Source organism: Podarcis tiliguerta, assembly GCF_965153285.1.
Source record: "Podarcis tiliguerta genome assembly, chromosome: 4".
Taxonomy (NCBI): Eukaryota; Metazoa; Chordata; class Lepidosauria; order Squamata; family Lacertidae; genus Podarcis; species Podarcis tiliguerta.
The window spans coordinates 72,338,379-72,361,207 of NC_139537.1; the positions used below are offsets into that span (position 1 = coordinate 72,338,379).

The window sequence follows — 22,829 nt, forward strand, 5'->3', positions numbered from 1 at the left end:
TTTGTATAGCACTTTTGGGGGGGTCAATACACTGCACATGCGTTATATAAGTGCAGTCCTTTCAACCCTCCTGTTATGTAAGTCCGCATTATTGCCTCCTATATTGCAGATGTGACTGAATCCTACCTGCAAAATAGTGAAAGTCTGGATGTGCCCTTAGTCTTTCCTCCACTCTTTCCAATAGCTAGAGACAAAACTTTGTAGGAGGGCATCTAATATTTTAATGAGGATTGAATTCTAAGCCCTAGGTGGGAGACAGGAGAAGGCTGGGGCTGCTCTAGCATAAAGGTTTTCAGAAAGTTGCTTACAGCAACAATATACAACAGGCAAGACAAATGTAATAAGTATTGTTTAAGAGGTGATTCATCTCTTATGGGGAGAAAACTTAGGTGAGCTCTTCTGTATTGAAGGAAGATGCATTAGAATGCTATACTAGGTAAAATAACTATGTTCTGGTCAGGGACAGACCAGAGGGGGGAAATTAAAAGCTAGGGACACAGAAAATGCTCTCTGTATCAGGGGGACATTACATATTTTATATTGTGCCTGAAATTGGCACAAGTATCCGGTATTACATGCTGGTACAACAACAACACTGATAAATCCACACAAAGGAGATTGCTATCATCTCATTTGGGGTGCCCGAGGAAGTGTAAAAGATTGTTGAAATGAAAGGCTATAATAACTGTCAGATCTGACTGGCATCTGGAGTTTCACAGCAGCTGTTTGCTAGTAGTTTTCTCTCTCTTCCTGGATACTTTCTCATTTTTGTGAAAACAGGAGATTAATTGGCTTATACAGAGCCTTAGATTGCATCTGGTTTAGTTTTCACCATGATGCTTTTCTTTAATGAAAGAATTTCTAGTCTGGCCACTATTTGATTTAGCATCATCTCTTTTTTAGTTTCTTTGTTCCCTGCAGCTTTCCTCTACTAATATAGGTCATGCTATTCTGCTGCTTAGATCAACTGTCTTTTTTTTCTAATCTATGTGTTTTCAAGACACAGAAGCCCACTATTCCATATGAAAAAAGAGTGTGCTAGATAATGTGCCGAATATGGGGTGATTAAGTGCATTCCCTTAGAGTGGACAAGCAAGATTGGGCATAAATGATACAACTAGATACAGGAACTTGAATTCAGCTTTCTTTATTCATGCTTATTATTAACGCATGGGCCTGAGCCTTTTCCTTTGTCTTGTAGTAATCAAATAAACAAGAAACACACATTTGCCATTCTTTCTTACTGGAAATACTTCTTGTGCAGGACGGCACACTCTATCTTGTTGAATCCTGACAAGACAGAAGTACTATTTTGGGGGGACAGTTGGCGGGCGGGTGAAGTACAGACCTCACCTAACACTCCCAAGTTTAACAAGTGGTATGAGGTTTGGTCGTGTTAGCCCATGGGTAGTGGGTAGGCAAACTAAGGCCCAGGGGCTGGATCCTGCCCAATCGCCTTCTAAATCCAGCCCGTGGACGGTCCAGGAATCAGCGTGTTTTTACATGAGTAGAATGTGTCCTTTTATTTAAAATGCATCTCTGGGTTATTTGTGGGGCATAGGAATTCATTCATTCCCCCCAAATAGTCCGCCCCCCCAAGGTCTGAGGGACATTGGACCAGCCCCCTGCTGAAAAAGTTTGCTGACCCCTGTGTTAGCCGCTGAATGTGGTGGTCGAGCAACTTTGGCAATAATATTATTCAGTGTCAATCTACTGTAGCGTCTAAATTTGTAGAGCAATCCAAACTATAGGAAGCCAGTGTAATTTATGCTGGGGTAGATTATGCCAGTCCAGTGTAATTCATTCTTTCCAAGCTCTGGCAGACAGAAAACAGGTCTTTAAAATAGAGTTTGGCTTGTGCTACTCTTTTTGCCAGTGGGTTGCTATGTCATGTAACATTTGGAACAGGAATGGTCTCCTCCTGCCACCCCTCTTTTACGGAACTTGCTTCAAGCTAAGCTGGCTGAGGATGGAGAACCTAGACCAGTGTACCTGTGGTTGAGATGGGGTAAGGAACGTAGGCTCAGCCAGAGATCCACTTATTCTAAACCTCCCTCACCCTTGTGGTTCTTGGGTTTGGGCTGCTCCCCAAGTTTATCTTTTCCTTGTAGTACATCTCCATTTGTGATCCCTGAGAAAAGACAGCATAGCTTTAGAAAATCTTATTTGTTGTAAAAATAAATATAAAATTACACGAAGAAGAACTTTTGTTTTATGTCAGCTTTCTTTGCTTTTCTTAGTGATGAACCATAATGAGAAATAATTTTGAATAACCATGCTCTCTGTGTGTGTGTGTGTGTGTGTGTGTCTGTCTATTAACAGTTTTCTCCTGTTTGTAGGGCTTCACGTAACAAGTCTGAGAAGAAGAGGCGTGACCAGTTCAATATCCTTATCAAGGAGCTCAGCTCAATGCTTCCAGGAAACACCCGCAAAATGGACAAAACTACAGTACTTGAAAAAGTCATTGGCTTTCTTCAGAAACACAATGGTAGGTAACAGAGCCATGCCCACTTATCCATCCAATTACTGTCCTGGGTAATGGTGAGGCTTCTTCAAACAGTCAAAATTTCATGGTCAAAGTTTTCCAAGATAGATGACTGTCCGTTTCCAAAATTATATAGTTCCTCTAACAGGTCTTTCCACAGACTTACAACCATCTAGAACTATTAACAGAAGTCGTGTTCTTTTTTTTTGCCTAACAAAGTTCCAGTTTGCACCTCCCCACCCGCCCGTTGGATAACATATTGGTAGATATATAACAGAAATGTTTTCATTTGTTTAGAATTCTCGACACAAACAGAGATTTGTAACACTCAGCAGGAATGGAAGCCTTCCTTTCTCAGCAACGAAGAATTCACCCAGCTGATGTTAGAGGTGAAAAACTCAATTTTTGCAAAGTTGTGAACGTGTGTGTTCTTCCAATGTAAACTGTGGCTACAGCCCTGCAAGCCATATAATTTTCACATGTAGTTCTCTAGGTCGATAGAGCTCAGCAAGAGAGGAGAGGGAATCAAAACCACAGCTTGTGCTTACTTATGCCCATGCCCATTGCTTGATTGCCTTCCTGGCTTTCATATTAGGCAAGCAAACGCAAGCTGGCTTTTGCAAAATTGTTGCTTTTTAATAGTTAAAATTTCATTTTAATGTTGTGTGCATACAACTCTGAACCAACCTGGGATCTTCTGGTGAAGGATGGATAATGATAATAATAGGCAACCCCACTAACTGGAAAGCAAGTGTAGGGAAAAATTCAAAAGGAGCTCACCTGGTGAAGTTTTGCAGTGTCGCTGCTGCTTAATAAGAAGGAGAGCTTGAGGTACAAGGATGTAGAGAGGTCAGTGCACCAAAGGAAGCAGTAGACGCTACACTGACCTCCCTGCCTTTCCTTCCCAGTAAGCACCAGTGACCTCACTACCTCATCTGATGTAATTTAATGTTGAAAATAAAAATTCAAAGCTTGGAATGCTATACCGCATGCTTATTGAGAGCCAGTGTGGTGTGGTTAAGAGGAGGTCGTAATCTGGGGAACCGGGTTCGCGTCTCCGCTCCTCCACATGCAGCTGCTGGGTGACCTTGGGCTAGTCACACTTCTCTGAAGTCTCTCAGCCCCACTCACCTCACAGACTGTTTGTTGTGGGGGAGGAAGGGAAAGGAGAATGTGAGCCGCTTTGAGACTCCTGAAAGGGAGTGAAAGGCGGGATATCAAATCCAAACTCTTCTTCTTCTTCTTCTTCTTCTATTGGCATGTACTTTATATTTTCATACGAGGAAGAGGAGCATTTTCAATGTAGCACGCACGCAACAATTTTGTGTTCCAAAATGCCTTACACATTAGACTAGTCGTCTTATAATCGGCATTCCGTTAATAAATTGAGGTGGTGGGTTCTGTTACAGATTCACATAGATCCCACATTTTCAACGGGTCCAGTCTAAGCATGGCTATCTGGACACAACCCAGTAGCGTTTTAATATCAAAATGTCCGAAGGCCTATTGTTAGATACAGAGTAGATGTTCAGAGAATGTCTTTTCCAAGCCTGAGATGCCTCAGGGAAAATCCTGCAATACTGTTTATTTGCTTGCTTGTTTAATTTCTATACTCCCTTTACCCGAGAATCACAGGGCAGTTTACAATATAACAACACAAAAATAACAAATAAAAGCAGTATCTCCCCACCCGGTATAAAAGGCCATAGATGGATCAATTAGCCAAAGGCCTGGTTGAAGAGGAATGTTTTTGCCTGGTGCCTAAAGATATGTAACAAAGATATGAGCCTCCCTGGGCATTCCACAAGTGGGGAGCTACCGCAGAAGAGGCCCGTTCTCGAGTTGCTGCCCTCCAGACCTCTTTCGGAGGAAGCACATGAAGAAGGGCCTCAGCTGACGATCATAGGGTCTAGGTCAGTTCATATGGGGAGAGGCGGTTCTTGAGATACTGCAGTCCTGAGCCAGTCTTTGTTGTGTGGTCTACATATGAAACACAAGTGAAATTATAAAACTGAATGTTCCATCCTGGGGTATGAGTGTATTGATAGCTGTGAACTGAATTGCCTTGAATTCTCTTACGATGATATTATTAGTTGCTAACGTTTTCTGGAATTGCTCTTCTGTGTTTAAGCAAATTTTCTCCATCGCTATGTTTGTTTGGCAAAAAAAGGCTTCACCTGCTGAAGTTCTGCTTGCCTCACAGCTTGGCTCACAGCTGTAACCGGCTTGCTTTTGTACAAATGAGGCAGTTTCAGCAGAGTTTTTGCAGAAAAGTGGGCCATCCTTCTGTTGCACAAACTGTTTGCAAACAAAGAAGTAAAAAATAGCGTCTTGTTTGGATACATTGATCAGATTCTTCCATAAAATCCTAATGAGAACCCATCTGCAAAATGCATAATGTATTAAAGATAAATAAACCATTTACTCAAACAAATCTCCACTGTAACGAGCTCAAGACAGCTATCTCTGGAGGATTCTTTCTTCTCAAGATTTAAGTATTTCAAGAGTAGAAAAATGTGTTCTAGCCAAATGTGGACCATGAGCTTAATTAATGTAGCTGTCAAAGGCATCTCACCTTCAGTTATCGGAGAAGTGAGCATTTACGGCTGCAAAAAAAACAAACTTGGAAAAAAGTGATACAAAAGAAGAAAGGTGTTGACTGTCCTGCTGGGTGGTTGAGGAAGGAGCCCTAAGTTGTTACATAGATTTTTTTGGTTATAGTGAATTAGGGAATGAGTAAATGATGTAATGAGACACTCTTTAGCTGTAACGAGGAGCTCTACAAATACTCTGCAAATACAGGCAGTAAGTGTCCAGAGGCTGCATCGACTTAATTTCTTGGGCCACTTTTGTGCATCCCACAGATTCTGACTGGAATTTTTTCTTTATATATATATTTTTTAAAAGTTAAGGGTTTAGTTGTGGTAGTGGCAGAAGCAGTTTAAAAATGCAAAAAAATAAATAAATTTGGAACACAGAGGTAAGGAAAAAAGAGGAGGGGAGAACGATAAAGCTACCAGTGATAAAATTTCAATTGGTTCTTAGTATGAATAGCACCCTTGCCCTTAACTTTTCTTCAACGTATTTCTTTTCTTTTCTTGAGAGTCAAGCGTGTAGCTGTGCGACCAGACAGACCAGCTCCATTTGCAACAGCTTCAAGTGCTGAAGGGCAATTAAACCCAGGCTCTTAGGAGACAAAACAAATCCTGTCTGATCTCCGAGAGCTTCTGTGGAGCTACAAAGTTGAAATAAGGAAATATTCTGTGTAAAAGGATTCAGCTGAAAGGTGTGAACCCCCAGTTTTCACCTAACAATACTCCCGCCCATTATATTTCTTTCTTTCTTCTTTCTACCAGGCATTAGATGGATTTGTAATAGCTGTTACAACAGATGGAAGCATTGTGTATGTTTCTGACAGTATCACACCTCTTCTTGGACATTTACCCGTGAGTAGCTCTTGTGGTTCCATATTGAGGATCTCTCAATGAGGGTTCCTCGCACGCAACAAAGGGGTCTGGCTGTGAATACAGCTAATGTAAAATCCTGGAACTGCCTAACATAACATTTGAGAATTAAGAATGCAGACTTATTATACCTACCTACTCAGAAAGGAGCTCTCCTGAGTTCCATGGGATTTTCAGGCCAAAATGCACTGCATGGTTTTTGTAGATTTGCTTTTATTTATTTTTTTAATTGTGAAGTGATGGCAAAGAATAGGAATACCATATTTTGGTCATTTCTGTAATGGACACTTTTGTTACTTGCAGTCTGACGTGATGGATCAGAACCTGTTGAATTTCCTCCCAGAGCAAGAACATTCAGACATTTATAAAATATTATCATCTCACATGCTACTGATGGATACTGTCTCATCAGAGTACTTAAAATGTGAGTATTACTTCTACTGCATTCATGGGACAAAAATTAACAGGGCAGTAATAGTATCCAGGGATGTGGGTGGTGCTGTGGGTTAAACCACAGAGCCTAGGACGTGCTGATCAGAAGGTTGGTGGTTCGAATCCCTGCGATGGAGTGAGCTCCCGTTGCTCGGTCCCTGTTCCTGCCTACCTAGCAGTTCGAAAGCACGTCAAAGTGCAAGTAGATAAATAGATACCGCTCCAGTGGGAAGGTAAACAGTGTTTCCGTGCACTGCTCTGGTTTGTCAGAAGTGGCTTAGTCATGCTGGCCACATGACCCGGAAGCTGTACGCCAGCTCCCTCAGCCAATAAAGCGAGATGAGCGCTGAAACCCCAGAGCCAGCCACGACTGGACCTAATAGTCAGGGGTCCCTTTACCTTTAATAGTATCCAACTAATAGGTTTAGTCAGTGCAAGGATTTATGCTAGTGCAACAGAACTTTCCCCACCTCCTCCCTCCCCAGTGTGTGCCCCTCACCCTGCTCAGATCTGCTGTGGATTGTTGAGGAATCACTAGAACAGATTTAGGGGGTGCACAAGGAGAGGAGAGGAGGGGAAGTTCTGCTGCCGAAGGATAAATCCTTGCCCTGACATATTAGTTTGATCCCACCCATCGGCTCTAAGATTTATTTATCTCTTAAGGGTCTGTACAGTACACTTGAAAGAATGCTTTGCTGGCCATGACATTACATATGTTTTTGGGAAAGGATAGTTCATGTATTATATTTTTCATTTTGAAGCTAAGGGAACCAGTCTATAGAGAATTATTCTTCTATGCAATTTAAAATCTATAATAATCGCGCTTATTGTACTAAAAAATGGGACTGTTTGCAGCTATGTTAATAATACATTGTTGAATCTTAAGGGGAAGTGTTATTTTAGTTGGATATACATATAAGGAGACTTTAATCAGATCCTGTTGTAGTCATCTGTTCATAAATTATTATTTTTATTATTACACATGAGAACTTGTAGAATTTTTTACATATTGATTTTAAAATCACAGTGCTTTGAAATATTAAAAGGGCAAGCATGGGAGAAGGATCCGGGATTACTAGTTAATAAGATAGATTCATTTTAATCAATTCTATCTATGGTTAACCTGTTTTAAAAACTAGCAAAATTATAATGGTATAAGCTGCCATAGTCTACAACCTACATCATCAGATGCATGGTGCCACAAGATACTCTTCTTTTGCTGCAGTGTAAGAAACTGTTTTAATTAAAAAAGATTTCCCCCCCAGAATAAATAAATAAAGAATAATTTTGTTATGCAGGAAAAGGAAAAGAGATGACAATAAAAATTGCAGTGAAGATGATTTTTTGCATTGGATTGCTGGCAATTCACATATACGTATATTAAGCTTGCGTGATTTATTTCATGGAATGGTACTGAAAAATGGGATTAAGAGTTAAACTCAATCCCTGGCTTTAAGTATGCATGAGAAATACCTATTTATAGTTCTGAGCAGCCTAGGTTTATGCAAAGATTCATCCAGCAGACTGTGGGCCTTTGTGACTACAGACAGCATTGTTGAATTCATTGCGGTTCTTCCATTTGCCTCATTATGTGAATATCATTGTGTTTAGTTTACAAATAATATTTATTTTGACTTTTTTGGCATGTGTTTTTTAAAAATTCCAGCTGACGAAGATTTGGAATTTTGTTGTCATCTTCTGAGGGGAAGTCTGAACCCAAAGGAATTTCCAACATACGAATATATAAAATTTGTAGGAAACTTTCTGTCTTACAGTCATGGTAAGTCTCAGCTATTCTGTAACTATAACCAGTGACTAAATAAATGTATATAGGGGGTTGAGCGTTCTCTGTGTGGGTGCATGCCCATTTCCAACATTAACAGAGCAATTTCAGACAGAATGACAACAACCAGTTGCTTAGACCACAATACCAAGCATTGAACTAGGTGGGATTTACTTATGAGTAAATGTGGTTATGACTAGACTGCAAAGCTGAAGTTCTAAGCAAACCCAGAGCACTTGATCCATTTTCTTGTGTAATGAATGTGACAGAGATCCACCTCTGTTGCAATATAGTCGTAACATTTTCATTCTAGTAAAACGAAGTAGTCCTTCCACATAGCACATTGCTAGTGTGTTGTGTGTAGTAATATGGTTGCACAGGTGTCAGAGGCATTTCTTATTTCCTGTGTTATAACTAGTGGTGAGCAACACAATTCTCCCAACCTGCGCCTGGGCCATTTTGGTGGTTGTTGTTTAATTTTAAAATCTCTTGGTACTGCATGTTCACATGTAGCTGCTGTGCAGGAGCACTTATCCAAAGATTTATTTTCTTTCACCAAACAGCAGCAAAGCTGATCATCCACTGCAGATGTAGCCAACACGGTGCCCTCCAGATGTTGCGGGACTCCAAGTCCTATCAGCCCCAGCCAGCATGGTCTGTGCTCAGGGATGATGAGAGATGAACTCAGCATCTGGAGGACACAATATTGGTTACTGCAGAACCACAGCAGTGCTCAGCCATTTTGTTTAGCTTTATTTGGGGTTCTTTTTAATGGTCTGGAAATTATTCATTTCCCTTATCTTAAGCTGGAGCATGCAGCTAGCCACATTTTAAAAAGCCAGCAATAGCATATCTTTCTTCCCCACAGCCAGTCTTTCCTTTCCACACTTGAATGCACACTCCATTGCACGAGATATTTCTCTAATGTTGCTGAAAATGAATGTTAGCACAAAGTCTAAGGTGAGGCTAAGCATTCTCTAGAAAGGCCCATTGAGAGAATTTAAAATGTTGCTGCATTCAGCTAGGAATGGTTTCAGCTCCTCTGTTGATGGGCATCATAGAAACCTAGAATTGCAGTGTTGAAAGTTCTATACTATGCAGGATTCGGTCCTTTGCCTTGGTCAGTTATAGTTTACGTAGCAAGTAAAAAATTCCATCCTATCAAAGTATTCTTTACTGCAAGCTAGATTAACTTTGCAAAAATTCCTTATTAACCTGTGCTTTAGGATAGTTGATGGTTATTTCCCTCTCTTTAGCATAATGTTTGCATAGACGTAAGAAGCTGGTGCTATAAAGGTAGGGGATTGCAGCCTAGCAGGGCATGGTACTATTAGGATGAGCTGTCCCTGTTGCTCACTTTCATGCATTATTTTCTTCTTCTTCTTGCCTATTGTCTCTGTACAATTCTTTACAATCCAGCTGTAGTATTGAGCAACTGGTAGCACCTTGTGACCCAGAGGCACCCTTATTCCCATGCCAGTTCAGTGGGTATTGGAGGAGCTTCACAATGGAGATGTGTGTTGGCACCAGTATCTCTCATTGGCAACACCTATGGAAAGCTCCTTATACACATGCACAGAGAGAGAAGAGAGGGAGAGGGAGTGGGAGACATCTCTCTGTCTGGATCCAAATAATTCTGTCTTCTTTCTAGTGCTTAGCAGTTTGCATCCACCAATTACTGAGATAATATTTTAAAATTAAGGAAGGAAAGTTACAGGTATGCATATATGGTCTGGGATATCCCAGTTGCTTCAGAAAAATATAAATTATTGAGGTAGGTATGCAGACAGCATTAAAAAGAAAACACATGCCAAGCAATTTACAAATAACCAGAGGCAGCTGTTTTGTAAACCATAACCAATTCACAGTGATCCTTGGCATACTGAGGAGCTGTGGTTTATTAAAACAGACTGTTATAGGGTTAGAGCGTAAGTGGTGTAAATATCATATTCCATATCCCTGCCCCACTTCCTCAACACTGTGTGTTCATACAGTAGAATATTCTTACTGAATGTAAAACAGCTTTGTATTTCTAGTATGCACTAAAAGGCTGCTTTGTGGCAATATAATAACGAAAGTAATAATTTGTTTAATTACTTCCAACTTCCAACTATTTCTTGGATTTTGCTTCAGATGTTTGCCTGAATATATTCTAGGAGTAATGTTTAAAAAGTTGATATTAGCTCAAATGGTCATATCGTATTCACACTGTGCTTGTCAGAACTCACAATTCCACAGTCTGCAAGACTGTATAAACGCTGCATAACAGGTTGGTGCCAGACCATATAACTAGCAGCATTTTAAAAAAAATTGTGGTGAAGCATTCTTTTTTCTTAGTTTCATATGACTCTGAATTTACCGATATAAAAGGACCATCTTATCAGACACACACCAGTGCAGAAACCCCTTTTAGCCATTACATAAATGTTTAAAAGCATCTTTGTGATGCACAAGTGAAAATGGGCACAGTGGTGATGCAACAGCATATACACAACTGCATTTTTTATGCAGATGCATTTCTGCATGAGAAGCGATATCTATTTGGCTGTGTGTCTCTGTGAATTGAGCCTTTTTTCTTCAGTCTTAGGAACATGGCAAAATGAATTAAGATGTGAAATAATAGACAGGTACTGTTATTTGATGAAATAGATGCTGAATTCAGCGCGGAAACAAATGGAATATAATTTCGACATGAAAACAAGTGTTTTAAAAACTATATCCTCTAGGGGTTTTTTTATATAACCTTTTGGTTTCAGGCTAGCAGCCAGAATCTCATGCTGTGCTTTTTCCAGAAGTGTACAACTCAGAGCGTAGGTAGCAGATTGCATATTTCAATACTCATGGGCAGGGCATGTAATAAAGGAGGTAAATATCAGCCAGAATTGGATAGACCAGGAAAAACAGAATCATATTCCACAGCACTGAAAGTGACACATTTCGCTAATAGGGAAGTGGAAGCTTCTCCAAGAGTGGAATGAGACGTCATGGTCACACATTTCAAATCTGTGCTGTGCTGAAAACCTGTAAAGCTAGGAGAGATTTTCCCGGGGGGGGGGGGGGGGAGACTGAGTTTGAGGGGAATAGTGATCTCCATCTCTTCTTGCTACTTCTATGTATCCCAACCCCTCCCATCTATCTTGAGGGGGTTCAGCATCTCCTCCCACCTATTGCTTCTCACTTGACATCATTCTCCAGCCCATCTGCTATACTGCTGTTCAGCAATGACCAATTTTTAAAGACACAATTTATTGGCAGGGAGGGGGTACTCAACCAAGGTGCACTCAAGAGTAGACCCATTGAAATGAATGAATGAAGACTATACGTTCGGGCCATTAATTTCAGAAAGCCTACACTGAGTAAAGCTTAGTGTTGAATACCCTCCAGCTTACTTTCTGGCTTGACTTCATTTTTCTTTTTTATTCAGCTAATTCCTTAAAAAATAATACATACATATACACATACATAACCTTAAAAGCACTGCCCAGACACATACCTCTCTGAGTGATACCTAGTATCGGCGCATTTCTATATGTATAAAATAGTGGGAGGCTAATTACACTAAAAGGCACAACTCTTTGTCTCGCACTTTTCTTATCCAGTGCCTATATCTGCTTGTAATGGCTTTGATGGTGCTGTTCCAAGAGGTTACAGAACACCACTAGGAAAACAAGTCTGCTTTGTTGCTACTGTTCGACTGGCAACACCTCAGTTTCTGAAGGCAAGTGTGTATGTCTTAGAGTCTGTTAAAAGTCTTTGTAGTCGTATCAGCCCTTTCAGTCCCTTATCTTCCCACTCAGGAGTGTGTACAAGGCGTTAGGGATAGGTGGAGCCTCCTCTCTCCGTATATGGTGGCTCCTCCCAAAGCCATGGCTTGCAGAGCAGGGACATACATGGTACCTTGGCATAACGGAATGGCCATCGGTAAGGTGGTCAATATTTCTGAAGGTAAATCGGTACAAAAAGCAGCAGGGGGGCACCTTGAGGCTCCGTGAGGCAATGCATGCAACTTTTCAAGTCAACTGCCAGCAGGCATCTTGCTGAAGCTAAAATCAGGTATTGTTGGGCCGGAGCCCGGAAAGGGAGGATATAAATGTTCTAAGTAAACAAGTTGTCAGAAATACCTCTCTGAGATTGCCACCACCACCCCATCCCTCTGCTGCTGGTAAATCAGCTGATAATCTGATCCTGGTCAATTTGATACTTATCCAAAACATCTGCCCATGTATGCGGAACTAGGGATGGAATGCAGTTGTTGTCTCATGTCTGCAAAAGCAATCTGAGGGGCTTTCTTCGTGGAATAGAATGGGCCAACGCACATGTCACATTGCTTCAAGAGCAGGCCTCCCTGTGGAGAGTGATCTCTGCCTCAGGAGCAATGTTTAGGAGTGCTTATCATAGGATTTGTCATCCTTGTGTTCAGTCTCCAAATATGCATGCCAAAAATTGCTGGATCTAGGGACTCTCAACAAGACTCTGTGTTAAGTAAGTTTTTTTAAATTTTAGCTGGAGTGGACTCCACTCAACAGAAAGAGGTCATCTTCATCAGTATCCATCTAGCTGTAATTTTTTCCAAAACAATTAATAGAATAATAGAAATGTAGAGTTGAAAGGGACCCTGAGAATCAACTAGTCCAGCCCCCTGCAACACACAAATATACAGCTGTCCCATAAAGGGATCAAACCTACAACCTTGGTGTTATCAGCACCATGTTCTTACTAACTGAGCTATCCAGGCTGAACTATATTAGGAATGAAAACATTTAATCTGTTTTGTCATTAGGTCCAGAATAAGGAGCCCAGCACCAGTTAAAACTAATAAACTGAATGGAGTTGATATTTAGCTATTAGACGGAGATATTTAATTTTTCTATTCCTTTCACATGTTGTCGCTAACAATTAAGGAAAAAAAGCAAATTAAATGGCAATAAAGGTACTACAGTCACTCAGAATTTTATTCTAATACAGGAAATGTGCATCGTTGAAGAACCTTTAGAGGAATTCACTTCAAGACACAGTTTGGAATGGAAATTTTTGTTTCTGGATCCCAGGTTGGTTAAAAAAAGAAGATGACTATACTTTATGGTTTTTTAGACAATTTACTACTGTTTATTTATCGTATTTATTTGAAGTTACTTAATAGTCCTTCATCAGAGAATTATGGGGCAGTGTTCAAAAGTGTGAGAATGATTCAGACACAATATATTTATGCAATGGGTGACCTATGACAACATCTGCCTGATTGCACAGTGTGACTTCAGATTTCTCTTCTGCGCCATCCAGCCTTCTGCGTGCCCCCAAAATGTGTTCCATATAATTGTGTTGGATCTCTCCCAATAATATATTTAAACTAACAGACTTGACAAGCAACAAAATCCAGACCAGGCAAAAAAACACCCACCACATAATACTGTACTAAAGGGAAAAAATGCTGTCATCTTCTGTCTTCATGTTTCCATTTTTCATGTGCAGTAGCATGCATCTTGCTGTCCATACACCTGAGGTAAATGTTAGTTTCACCTATTTTTTCATGTACCCTTTCCCCCTATTATTACTTACAATTATGAAGAGTTATCTTGCTTTAATGGGTTTTAAGGTAGAAACAAAGGGACATGGGTGGCGCTGTGGTCTAAACCACTGAGCCTCTTGGGCTTGCTGATCAAAAGGTCGGCGGTTCGAATCCCCGCGATGGGGTGAGCTCCCGTTGCTCGGTTCCTGCTCCTGCCAACCTAGCAGTTTGAAAGCATGCCAAAAAGTACAAGTAGATAAATAGGTACTGCTCTGGCGGGAAGGAAAACAGTGTTTCCGTGCGCTGCTCTGGTTCGCCAGAAGAGGTTTAGTCATGCTGGCCACATGACCCTGAAAAACTGTCTGAAGACAAACGTTGGCTCCCTTGGCCTGTAAAGCGAGATGAGAACCGCAACGCCAGAGTCGTCTGCGACTGGACTTAACTGTCAGGGGTCCTTTACCTTTTACCTTTTTAAGGTAGAAACACTTTAAAAACTCATTGCAACATTTTCCCCAAGCCACTGTAGCAGCGCTTGGAAGTTTTTATTGCTACATGGCATCTCAGTCTAAACCAGTGACTTAAAAAACAACAGCAACCTGGAGGATGTTTGCTCCTATCGCTGAGAGACATATTTGGAGGCCTGTCAACATACTGTGCACAGTTGTGAATTAACCAGTCCTGTCGCTCTACAGAGTGAACTTGTGTAAACCTTCCTGCTTTATTTCTACCTTTCGTTCTACCTTTCTGCTTTCCTTCGTTTATTTTAAGCACTTTATTTTAAAAAATGGTGAGTTGTGCACAAGAGGTTTTCCCTCCTTGCTGAGTTCCAGTAATACGAAGCAATCCCAAATAGTCTGTTGCCCTGCTTATTGTTTTAGTGCCTAGGTGGAGTAACTTTCAGAGTTTTTGGGGTGGGAAGAGAGAATAAGGGTTGAGCACTGCTGCTGATATTTTTAATGGTTTAATAAAATCATTTGCTTTTTACCGTGATACAGAGCACCACCGATTATAGGATATTTGCCTTTTGAAGTGCTGGGAACTTCTGGATATGATTACTATCATATAGATGACCTTCAGCTCTTGGCACGGTGCCACGAACACTGTGAGTATGACATTACCTACAGTAAGGGGAATTCAGTTTGTTTCTGTGTGATAGCAAAGATAGAAATGAAAATCTGAAGACATTGGGTTGCATCCAGCTCAACTAAACCATTGGTTTTAGCAACGGAGTGCCCCCCTCCTTCTCCGCACACACAGAGAGAGAGCCTGCTGGTGATACTAGTAAACCTGTTAGTGAATTATATTCATTTTTGGTTTAAGATTTACAGTAGAGATGGGTAAGATGTGGACTTCCAGATCTTGGTGGACTATGGCAGTATCTGCCATATTTGATGATTGGCTAGGGCTGATGTGGGTTGGAATCCAACAATATCTGGAGGGCCCTAACCCCTACCTTTAATTTAACACTTAGAGTTCAGAGAGTATTATGAGTCCCTGTCAGGGGAAAAGGCAGGACATAAATAAATACATAATACTAATACAGTATTATTATAAATAATAAGTAGTCATTTGAGGCTAGCCATTTGTGTAATGCAAACTGATTTGTCTACATTTTATTCTTCATGTGGATTGACTTGCTTAGCTCCTCATTGGATATGAAATCTTGGGAGGCGGAGTTGTCAAAATAGTACATATATCCAATAATACTCAACAACTGCTAATTGGGCGAAGCTGAAGCATTAAATTAAAACCTCGGAACGACTCAACACAAATCAGATCTAATATTGCTTGCCATGTCTGTTGTTTGTCTGTAAGTGTCCTGCTACTCACATGAATGGCGCTGTTCAAAATTAATTTTCAGCCTTCTGGTGCAGAATGCAAAGTTAAGTTCATCAGTCAGATCATGACTGATTGGTGTAAAATGAGATTAATCTGGCATAAGACAAGCCAGTATATCTTGAATACGTTTGATCACAGGCATGGTGCCGATGAGAGTCCAGCAAAATTAATTTAATCTACGCTGTCATAGAAAGTTCAAAGTCTTTAAATATTAAACCATGTTCTTTTGTTAACTTCTTCCATTAATAAGACACTTCAGTCCAGTCTGAATAAACCGTCAGTGGTGTCTGATGCCCATTGGGACATGTAGGGCAAAAGGCAGAGTGGCCATCATTGGCAAGAGGGGCCAAAGCCAATGGCAGATGGAGCCAACTTAATCTACATTTGTCCCCATCCTCTTCTCTGCTGAGTTCTACAACTATAACTGAGACTAAGAAGGGTGAAGTGTATATCAGTTATACAGGATTCCAAATTCTATTCTCTTTTTATTTCTTCAAATATCCTTCAGTATTCTCAGTTAATATACCTATGAATAATTTAGGAATGAATCCATTTTATAGCGTTTGTGGCAAAATTCTGTTCTCCGATCAGCATCTTGGAGGATTTAATCACATACCCTAAATGGTACATTTTTTGTTTAGCAACTAGTGTAATTCTAACCAATAGAAAACGTGCTCCCACATGCATTCTTGCTGCTGTGTCCTGTACCAAAGTGAAGTTTCCGAAGCCCCTCTTAAGAAAGCTGCATGTAGATCAGCTAAAATCATTTTTTTTGAAAGGATGTTTATCAGATCCTGAAATCTTTGATGCAGTGTGCATTTTGTGTGTGTCCACAAACAGTGATGCAGTTTGGCAAAGGGAAGTCTTGCTGCTACCGGTTTCTGACCAAAGGACAGCAGTGGATCTGGTTGCAAACACACTATTATATCACCTATCACCAGTGGAACTCCAAACCAGAATTCATCGTATGCACCCACACCGTAGTAAGGTATGGAGAAATTGAGTGACGTTGCTGTTGTGCTGATCGGTAGAGTCTTCATTGCAGGACAAGAGCAAACAAAAGCTTGGTTAAGAGATGCACATAGGACAACCACTGCTCCTTATTTTCCTGTCACATTGAAAAGGAACGTCCAATATGTTATGAGCCAGGGGGAATTTCTTACTGAGCTTAGTGCAAGAATAAACTCATTCTTTCTACCGTGCTAGCTTTAAATGCCACATACAAAGACATTTGTGAGGGGACTGCATATATAACACAACCTTGCTACAGCAAAGGCGGTGTGAAGTTGACCAGTGTGTTGATTGGCCAACTCTGTAGCATGCCACCCTCGTCTTTTTCTTAGTCTGCAAAGATGAACATTGCCAGTGCCGCCTCGCGAGATAATATCGCACAAATGTCTTGTTCCACAGAGAAATCTGCATACGGTTGCATTACAAGCAGCCACCACAACATTTCTTGCATGTGCTAGTGTAATCTTTGAGGAAATGTATAATTCAACAGGGCCCTAGTTTGGTTCTGTGGTAGTTAATCTAACTTTTAAGGGCAGTCTTAGAGATTTTGAGCATGCGGTGCAATGGAATAAAACTACTCATGGGTCACAGGGAGTACAGTGGTACCTTGGTAGTTGAACGACTTGGCTCCCAAACAAATCGGCTCCCCAACACATGGGTGTTCAGTTTGCGAACGTTTTTCGGAAGCCAAACATCCAACGCGGCTTCCACGGCTTCTGATTGAGTACAGGAAGCTCCTGCAGCCAATCAGAAGCCGCGTTTTGGTTTTCGAACCATTTCGGGAGTCGAACGGATTTCCAGAACGTATTAAATTCGAGAACCAAGGTACTACTGTAGTTAGACTAAGGCCATCTTGCTGAGGTACTTGCTTCATTGATGAACACTCTTATTTGGAAATAAGGCATATGCTTTACGATACAATACAATCCAGCCAAATTGTCCCTTTCATGCAAGGACTTCTGCTTGAAAATTGGATTTTCTCCCCCCCCCCCCCCGTGTACCCTCCAAATCTATTCCAAGGATGGATGCGGGAAATGGAGACAGAGGGGAAGTTCAGTTGTGCAAGCAGAAGAATTTGTATAGACAAGATGACTTTGTTGGAAAGAGCCCAATATTTTGTTACAAACATTAATTCTGTATTGGCATGCTAATTGGACTCTAGAGAAATACTCTGATTACAATCATATACCTGCTAATGTGGGAGGTAGAACAATTTCATGCATAAGCCTTTCTGCAATTGCTAACCTGTACTTGGGGTGTGGTAGGGACAAGGCTAATCATGAGTACATGTACCAAAATTGTATACAAGGTTGCAAATACGTGTTTACACGTGAACTTTTTCCAAGTATGTATGAAGAGCATCATGTGTAAAGCCATGGAACCTAGCCTCAAGTAATTGTATAATTACAGATAATGTTTTATTTTTGTTTTGAAAACCGGGTAAAAGTGGGCAGAAGCTAAACGTAAAATGTAATTCATTACATTATTATACACATTTGGATTATATGACCTGTGGATTTTAACTGCAAATAATTTCTGGAGTTAATAATGTAATAAACTGCCAGTTGCATTTAATAGTGCTTTCAGAATAGTGGAATGGAAGGTAGATCTCCACAGAAAATAATAATGTTCAGTTATGCAGATGTTCGAGTGGAAAGGCGACGGAATATGATTTTGGAAAATGCACCTTCAGAGATAATCTCTTCAGTACTAAAGGTATGCTAAAATGGCTGTTTTAAGAGGTTTTTCTTTGTTTTCTATTTTATGCAGCTCATATGTCGGTAATCACCAACCTTGCATATCATTATTTAACTGGTATAAGTCTCTATGTGAACTTAACTTAATGGAGTAAGACATGGCTGGGAATACATTCCCATTCTATTTTCCAGAATACTATTGCAGAAATGAGGGAATGGTAGCTTGCAAAATAAGAGATATCCATTATGACCTTTGGGACAATCATGTGCCTCTGAAAGGGAATAACTTTTTAAATGTAAAGGGTAAGACACATAGGGTTACTTTAGCTACTGTGTTCATATGGTAATAATGTGTATTAATTTGACCACTAATCTTGTCCCATATAGATGGACCTGGGGTTTTCTTTATGTCTTCTATTGCTTGTTCCTGACCATGGTCACTGCCTGTTAGGTTCACTGTCCCGTAGTTTATAATCTCAGATAAGCCTACTTTCCACCTGATTTATGTTGAGGGTGTTCTTCATTGGTTGCGTGTGGTGTTCTTATGCATTTTTTTTTCAATCCCTGTGTCAATACAAAGTCTACTGCAGTTGTGCAAATGTATACCTCTTTCGATTTTTGAAGGACCAGTCACGGGAGGTGACAGACAAGCAAACCCCCTGCCCACATAATCTCATGGTTGAGTATAAAATTGAAAGAATATGTGAATTTGAAACTAGAGCATATAGGAAGAAGCAGGCAATGAAAGGCAGATGCATTATAAGTCAAGAATTAAGAATCATTTCTTTTGAAGTTCTCTGGGGATTGGCCTGGGCTCATTCCTGAGTACATAGCTTCCTTCCTATTAAAGCAGATTATACAGTAGCTGCATCTAAGGACTGAGTTCTTGTGATTTTCACTGCTTAATGAAGTTAATAACTGAGTCTTTTATGAGTATCTTACAGAAAACTACTTGAAGCGTCTGTTGCTCAGAAACGTGGATACAAAAGGCCAGGCTAGATGTGACGTTAAACACTGTATTGCATACTGAAGACTGTAAAAAATGGGTGCACTTTAACCATGTGACACATGGAGTTAAAACTGCAATTCTAGACACACATTATTATTGTTATTTTATTATTGTTATTATTATTATTGTTATTATTATTATTTCAATTTATGAATCACTTCATGTGAAACAAGCTCAAATCAATTAACAATGAAGACGTAAAATCCTAAAAGGTACACTAAAAACAGTTTCAAATCCAGAACTTGGATAAGCAACTCCACACAAAAGGCTTGTGGGGAAAGGAAGGTCTTCAGTAGGCTCTGAAAAGACAATAGACAAGAGACGTGGGTGATATGTAACAGCAGGGAGTTCCAAAGGCCAGGTGCTGCCACATTAAAGGCATGATTCAGACATTGTGCGGAACACATCACTTGATGAAATTGCATCTATTCAATGCTGTCCTGCACAGGTTGAGGCAATCTTTTATGTATCCTTGTTCCAAGCTGCATACGGCATTGTACACCAGTAACAGCACCTTCAATTTAGCCTGGTAGCTAGTTGGCAGCCAGTGCAATTCTTTCAGAAGCAGAGAAACATGGTGGCAGTATTCTGTCCTAATGAACAGTTGAGCTCACTGGGAATTTCTAGGGAGTCGTTCCCATCGAACACAAAGGCGCTTACTTCTGAGTAAGTGCGTATATAGGGTTGTGCTGCGCATAGCTGATACCGAAAAAAGACCTCTCCCTCAATAAACCCAAATGATTTATAACCAAATTCATTTGTAAGTTCGAAACTTTCAAAAACGTTTAGGATGTTTGCTTTGTTTTTTAAGGACAGTGGATCAGAACTGGATCCTCAACAGCACTTTAACGCTCTTGAATTAGGCACGTCAATCCTCGACACCAGTCGGACTCTTTCTGAATCCTCTCAGGGCTCACACAAATCTTTGCCTACATCCTTGCCTGACACAGCATGTAAGTTGTTATTATTTATTAAATTTGTATACCGCCCTTCAGATGTGGTCTCTATGCAGATGCTACTTTAAAACTGAGAATTTTATACTGTTATACTGCCAGTATAAGCCGGAATGGTACGGAAAGAGTAATGCAGGCCTGCATGCATGGATCATGACCAACAGAAAGGATAATTCTAACACAACAGGGCATTGTCTTATTTGAAACATTTACTACCTGCTAGTTATTGGAGTGCAATTTCAGAGCGGGTTACAACATCAACTCCCATCTGCGCCAGCCAGAGCTGTAGTCCAGAACTAGAGGGTGCAGGTTGACAAAAGCTGGTGCATTTGTTCTATAGTCAACTTCCTTTTTTGCCATTCCAGTGATCCAGTCTTTTTGTATACATTAATAGAAACTTTTAACAACTCTGTTCTAAATGGTAATTTAGTAAATAAATGTTCTTTTATAGCCACAAGAACAAAGCTCATCCCAGAGTCTCCCTCCCTGCAAAGAAGTCCGACTATGCAGGAGGACTTGCAGAGATCTAGCCAACCTGCCGCTGCTCAGGTAAGGTGGAAAAAAAGAGAGTTCCAGAAACATTAAAAGAAGTTCCATGAAATAGATTGGGACACAGGTGTGTACCAAACTGACGGAGGACAGGAGTTTTAAATGGGTTTTAATTTAGTGAGAGTAAAACAATTTTTTTTGTTTTCACTTAATTGAATTGGGAGGCATAGCAAACTAAAACTTTTCCATTCATACTGGCATGACATGACCCTCTTGAGCATGCTCAGGAGTGTCTAGATGAATCAAGGGCTTTTCTTTTCTGTGTCTAGGAAGTCCTCTCTGCCACTGGTTCCCCTGAAGTTAGAGACAATAAAAAATAAATGGCAAGACACTTGTATGGAGGGGAAGGTACACACACGCACATTAATGCATTCACACACACGTTGGGGTTATCAGGATCAGAGATAGGTGCTCTAACTCTTCTGCCCAGACTCCTTTTTCTAGCTATCAAGGAATATTGGCTGAAGCCGCCTTCTTTCACACTCTTGTATTATTTTGACCACAGGTGGTCTGCACTTGTGGTCAAAGAGATATTAGTGCTGTAACACCAGTAATCAGTATGTGCTTATCTTGCAAATGATGGGAATTGTTAAGAGAATATATTAATTATATTTAATCCTCTAGGTACCCCCATGTGTGGTTAAAAGGAAAAGAAGACTGGCTGGTGCCTGTTTTTAAAAACATGGGGCTAGCACATAGAGAGCCCCAGTAGTAGAGTATTAAACCCCATCATTATGCATATTAATGAAGCATAGGAATAGGTTATTAAACCTTCTTTAACTCGATTCAGCTGCGTGAAGCAGCTGACCCCCATTTTGCCACTTTTTCAGTGAAACCCTACAGACTGCAAAGTAAGTTTAAAATGCTTTACTTACAGCTTCTAGGTCTTGGACATGCATCGTTCCTTATGCAAGAGCAGTAGTATAATGCAGGTAACAATATTCTTAGAAATACAGCAAAGCATCCTCGTGGAACAAAAGTTACTGTACTTACTAGAAAAGTAACATTGCTCTTGGTTGCCTTGTTTCAGCTCTCATCCCAGTTTAACATGTTCCAAACTATCAAAGACCAGCTTGAGCAGAGGACTCGAATACTGCAAGCCAATATTCAGTGGCAGCAGGAAGAGCTGCAGAAAATCCAGGAACAGCTGTGCATCGTGCAGGATTCCAACATACAGGTTAGCGGGAGAACGTATTTTTCAGACAAATTACTCTTGATTCAGTGAGTAGCAGAATTCTTGAGCAGAACTATATTTCCACGCTCAAATCATCTTGATGCACCATAGGCCACCACACAGAGGAGGGTTTTCTGCATCCAGCAGTCCAGCTTACACAGCTGCTTCTTCAAGGGGCATTTTGCTTACTTCCGATTTCGGAACCTGGCTCAGGAAAACAACACCTTCTGCCAGCTATTCTTCCTGCGGTTCCCCACTTCCCTAGTTTACATAGGAAAACATAGTGTTGGAAGCCCTCTATTCCCAATGACAGAATAAAAGGATTGGCGTTGAAAGACTTAAGAGAAAGGTGTAGGTGCGTGGTCTGAGTTTCAATCTGTGGCGTTTTCACTTAGGAAATAGCAAAGCTGCCAAAGACTTATGCCTGAGACCTGAGAGAACTGTTGCCAGTCAGAGCAGGAAATACTGGGATAGATGAACCTATGATCTGATTCCATATAAGGCAGCTTCCCAGATTCATTTGGTCAGGAGCCCATTTGGTTCAGTGGCGTAGCGTGGGGGGTGTAGGGGGGGGCAGCCGCACCGGGCGCAACATCTGGGGGGGGGGGGCGCTCGCACTCGCAGCTCTCTGCCCCTACCTGGCTCACTCATTCTCTCACTACAGTACTGGCTGTGCGAATCCAATCCGAGCCGCCGGGTCGCCGCCCACTGTGGAGGGGAGGGTGCCAGGCGTGCGGTGCAGTGTGGAGAGAGAGCGAGGGACTATCTGGGGGAGGGACAATGCAGCGGGGGGGGGGGGCGCAAATTACTTGCCTTGCCCCGGGTGCTGACAACCCATGCTACGCCACTGCTTTGGTTACACTCTTGTTTCTGATACATAGCAGAGAATGGACTGACCTAATGCTTCCAGTTAGTCTAACAACAATA

General features: G+C 40.9%; 1 protein-coding gene across 2 annotated transcripts in view; it reads left to right on the forward strand.

Annotated features, from left to right (window-relative positions):
- Window positions 1-22,829, forward strand: part of NPAS2 (neuronal PAS domain protein 2) — a 53,982-nt gene that overhangs the window by 19,670 nt on the left and 11,483 nt on the right. For both annotated transcript variants that reach the window (XM_083437736.1, XM_083437735.1), the window contains exons 3-15: window positions 2,340-2,488; window positions 2,783-2,874; window positions 5,842-5,931; window positions 6,253-6,373; window positions 8,048-8,161; window positions 11,764-11,882; window positions 13,130-13,212; window positions 14,666-14,772; window positions 16,350-16,497; window positions 18,155-18,236; window positions 20,038-20,179; window positions 20,631-20,728; window positions 21,759-21,905. In XM_083437736.1, the coding sequence (XP_083293862.1) occupies window positions 2,340-2,488; window positions 2,783-2,874; window positions 5,842-5,931; window positions 6,253-6,373; window positions 8,048-8,161; window positions 11,764-11,882; window positions 13,130-13,212; window positions 14,666-14,772; window positions 16,350-16,497; window positions 18,155-18,236; window positions 20,038-20,179; window positions 20,631-20,728; window positions 21,759-21,905 (1,492 nt within the window). The remainder of the gene's footprint in view (window positions 1-2,339; window positions 2,489-2,782; window positions 2,875-5,841; window positions 5,932-6,252; window positions 6,374-8,047; window positions 8,162-11,763; window positions 11,883-13,129; window positions 13,213-14,665; window positions 14,773-16,349; window positions 16,498-18,154; window positions 18,237-20,037; window positions 20,180-20,630; window positions 20,729-21,758; window positions 21,906-22,829) is intronic.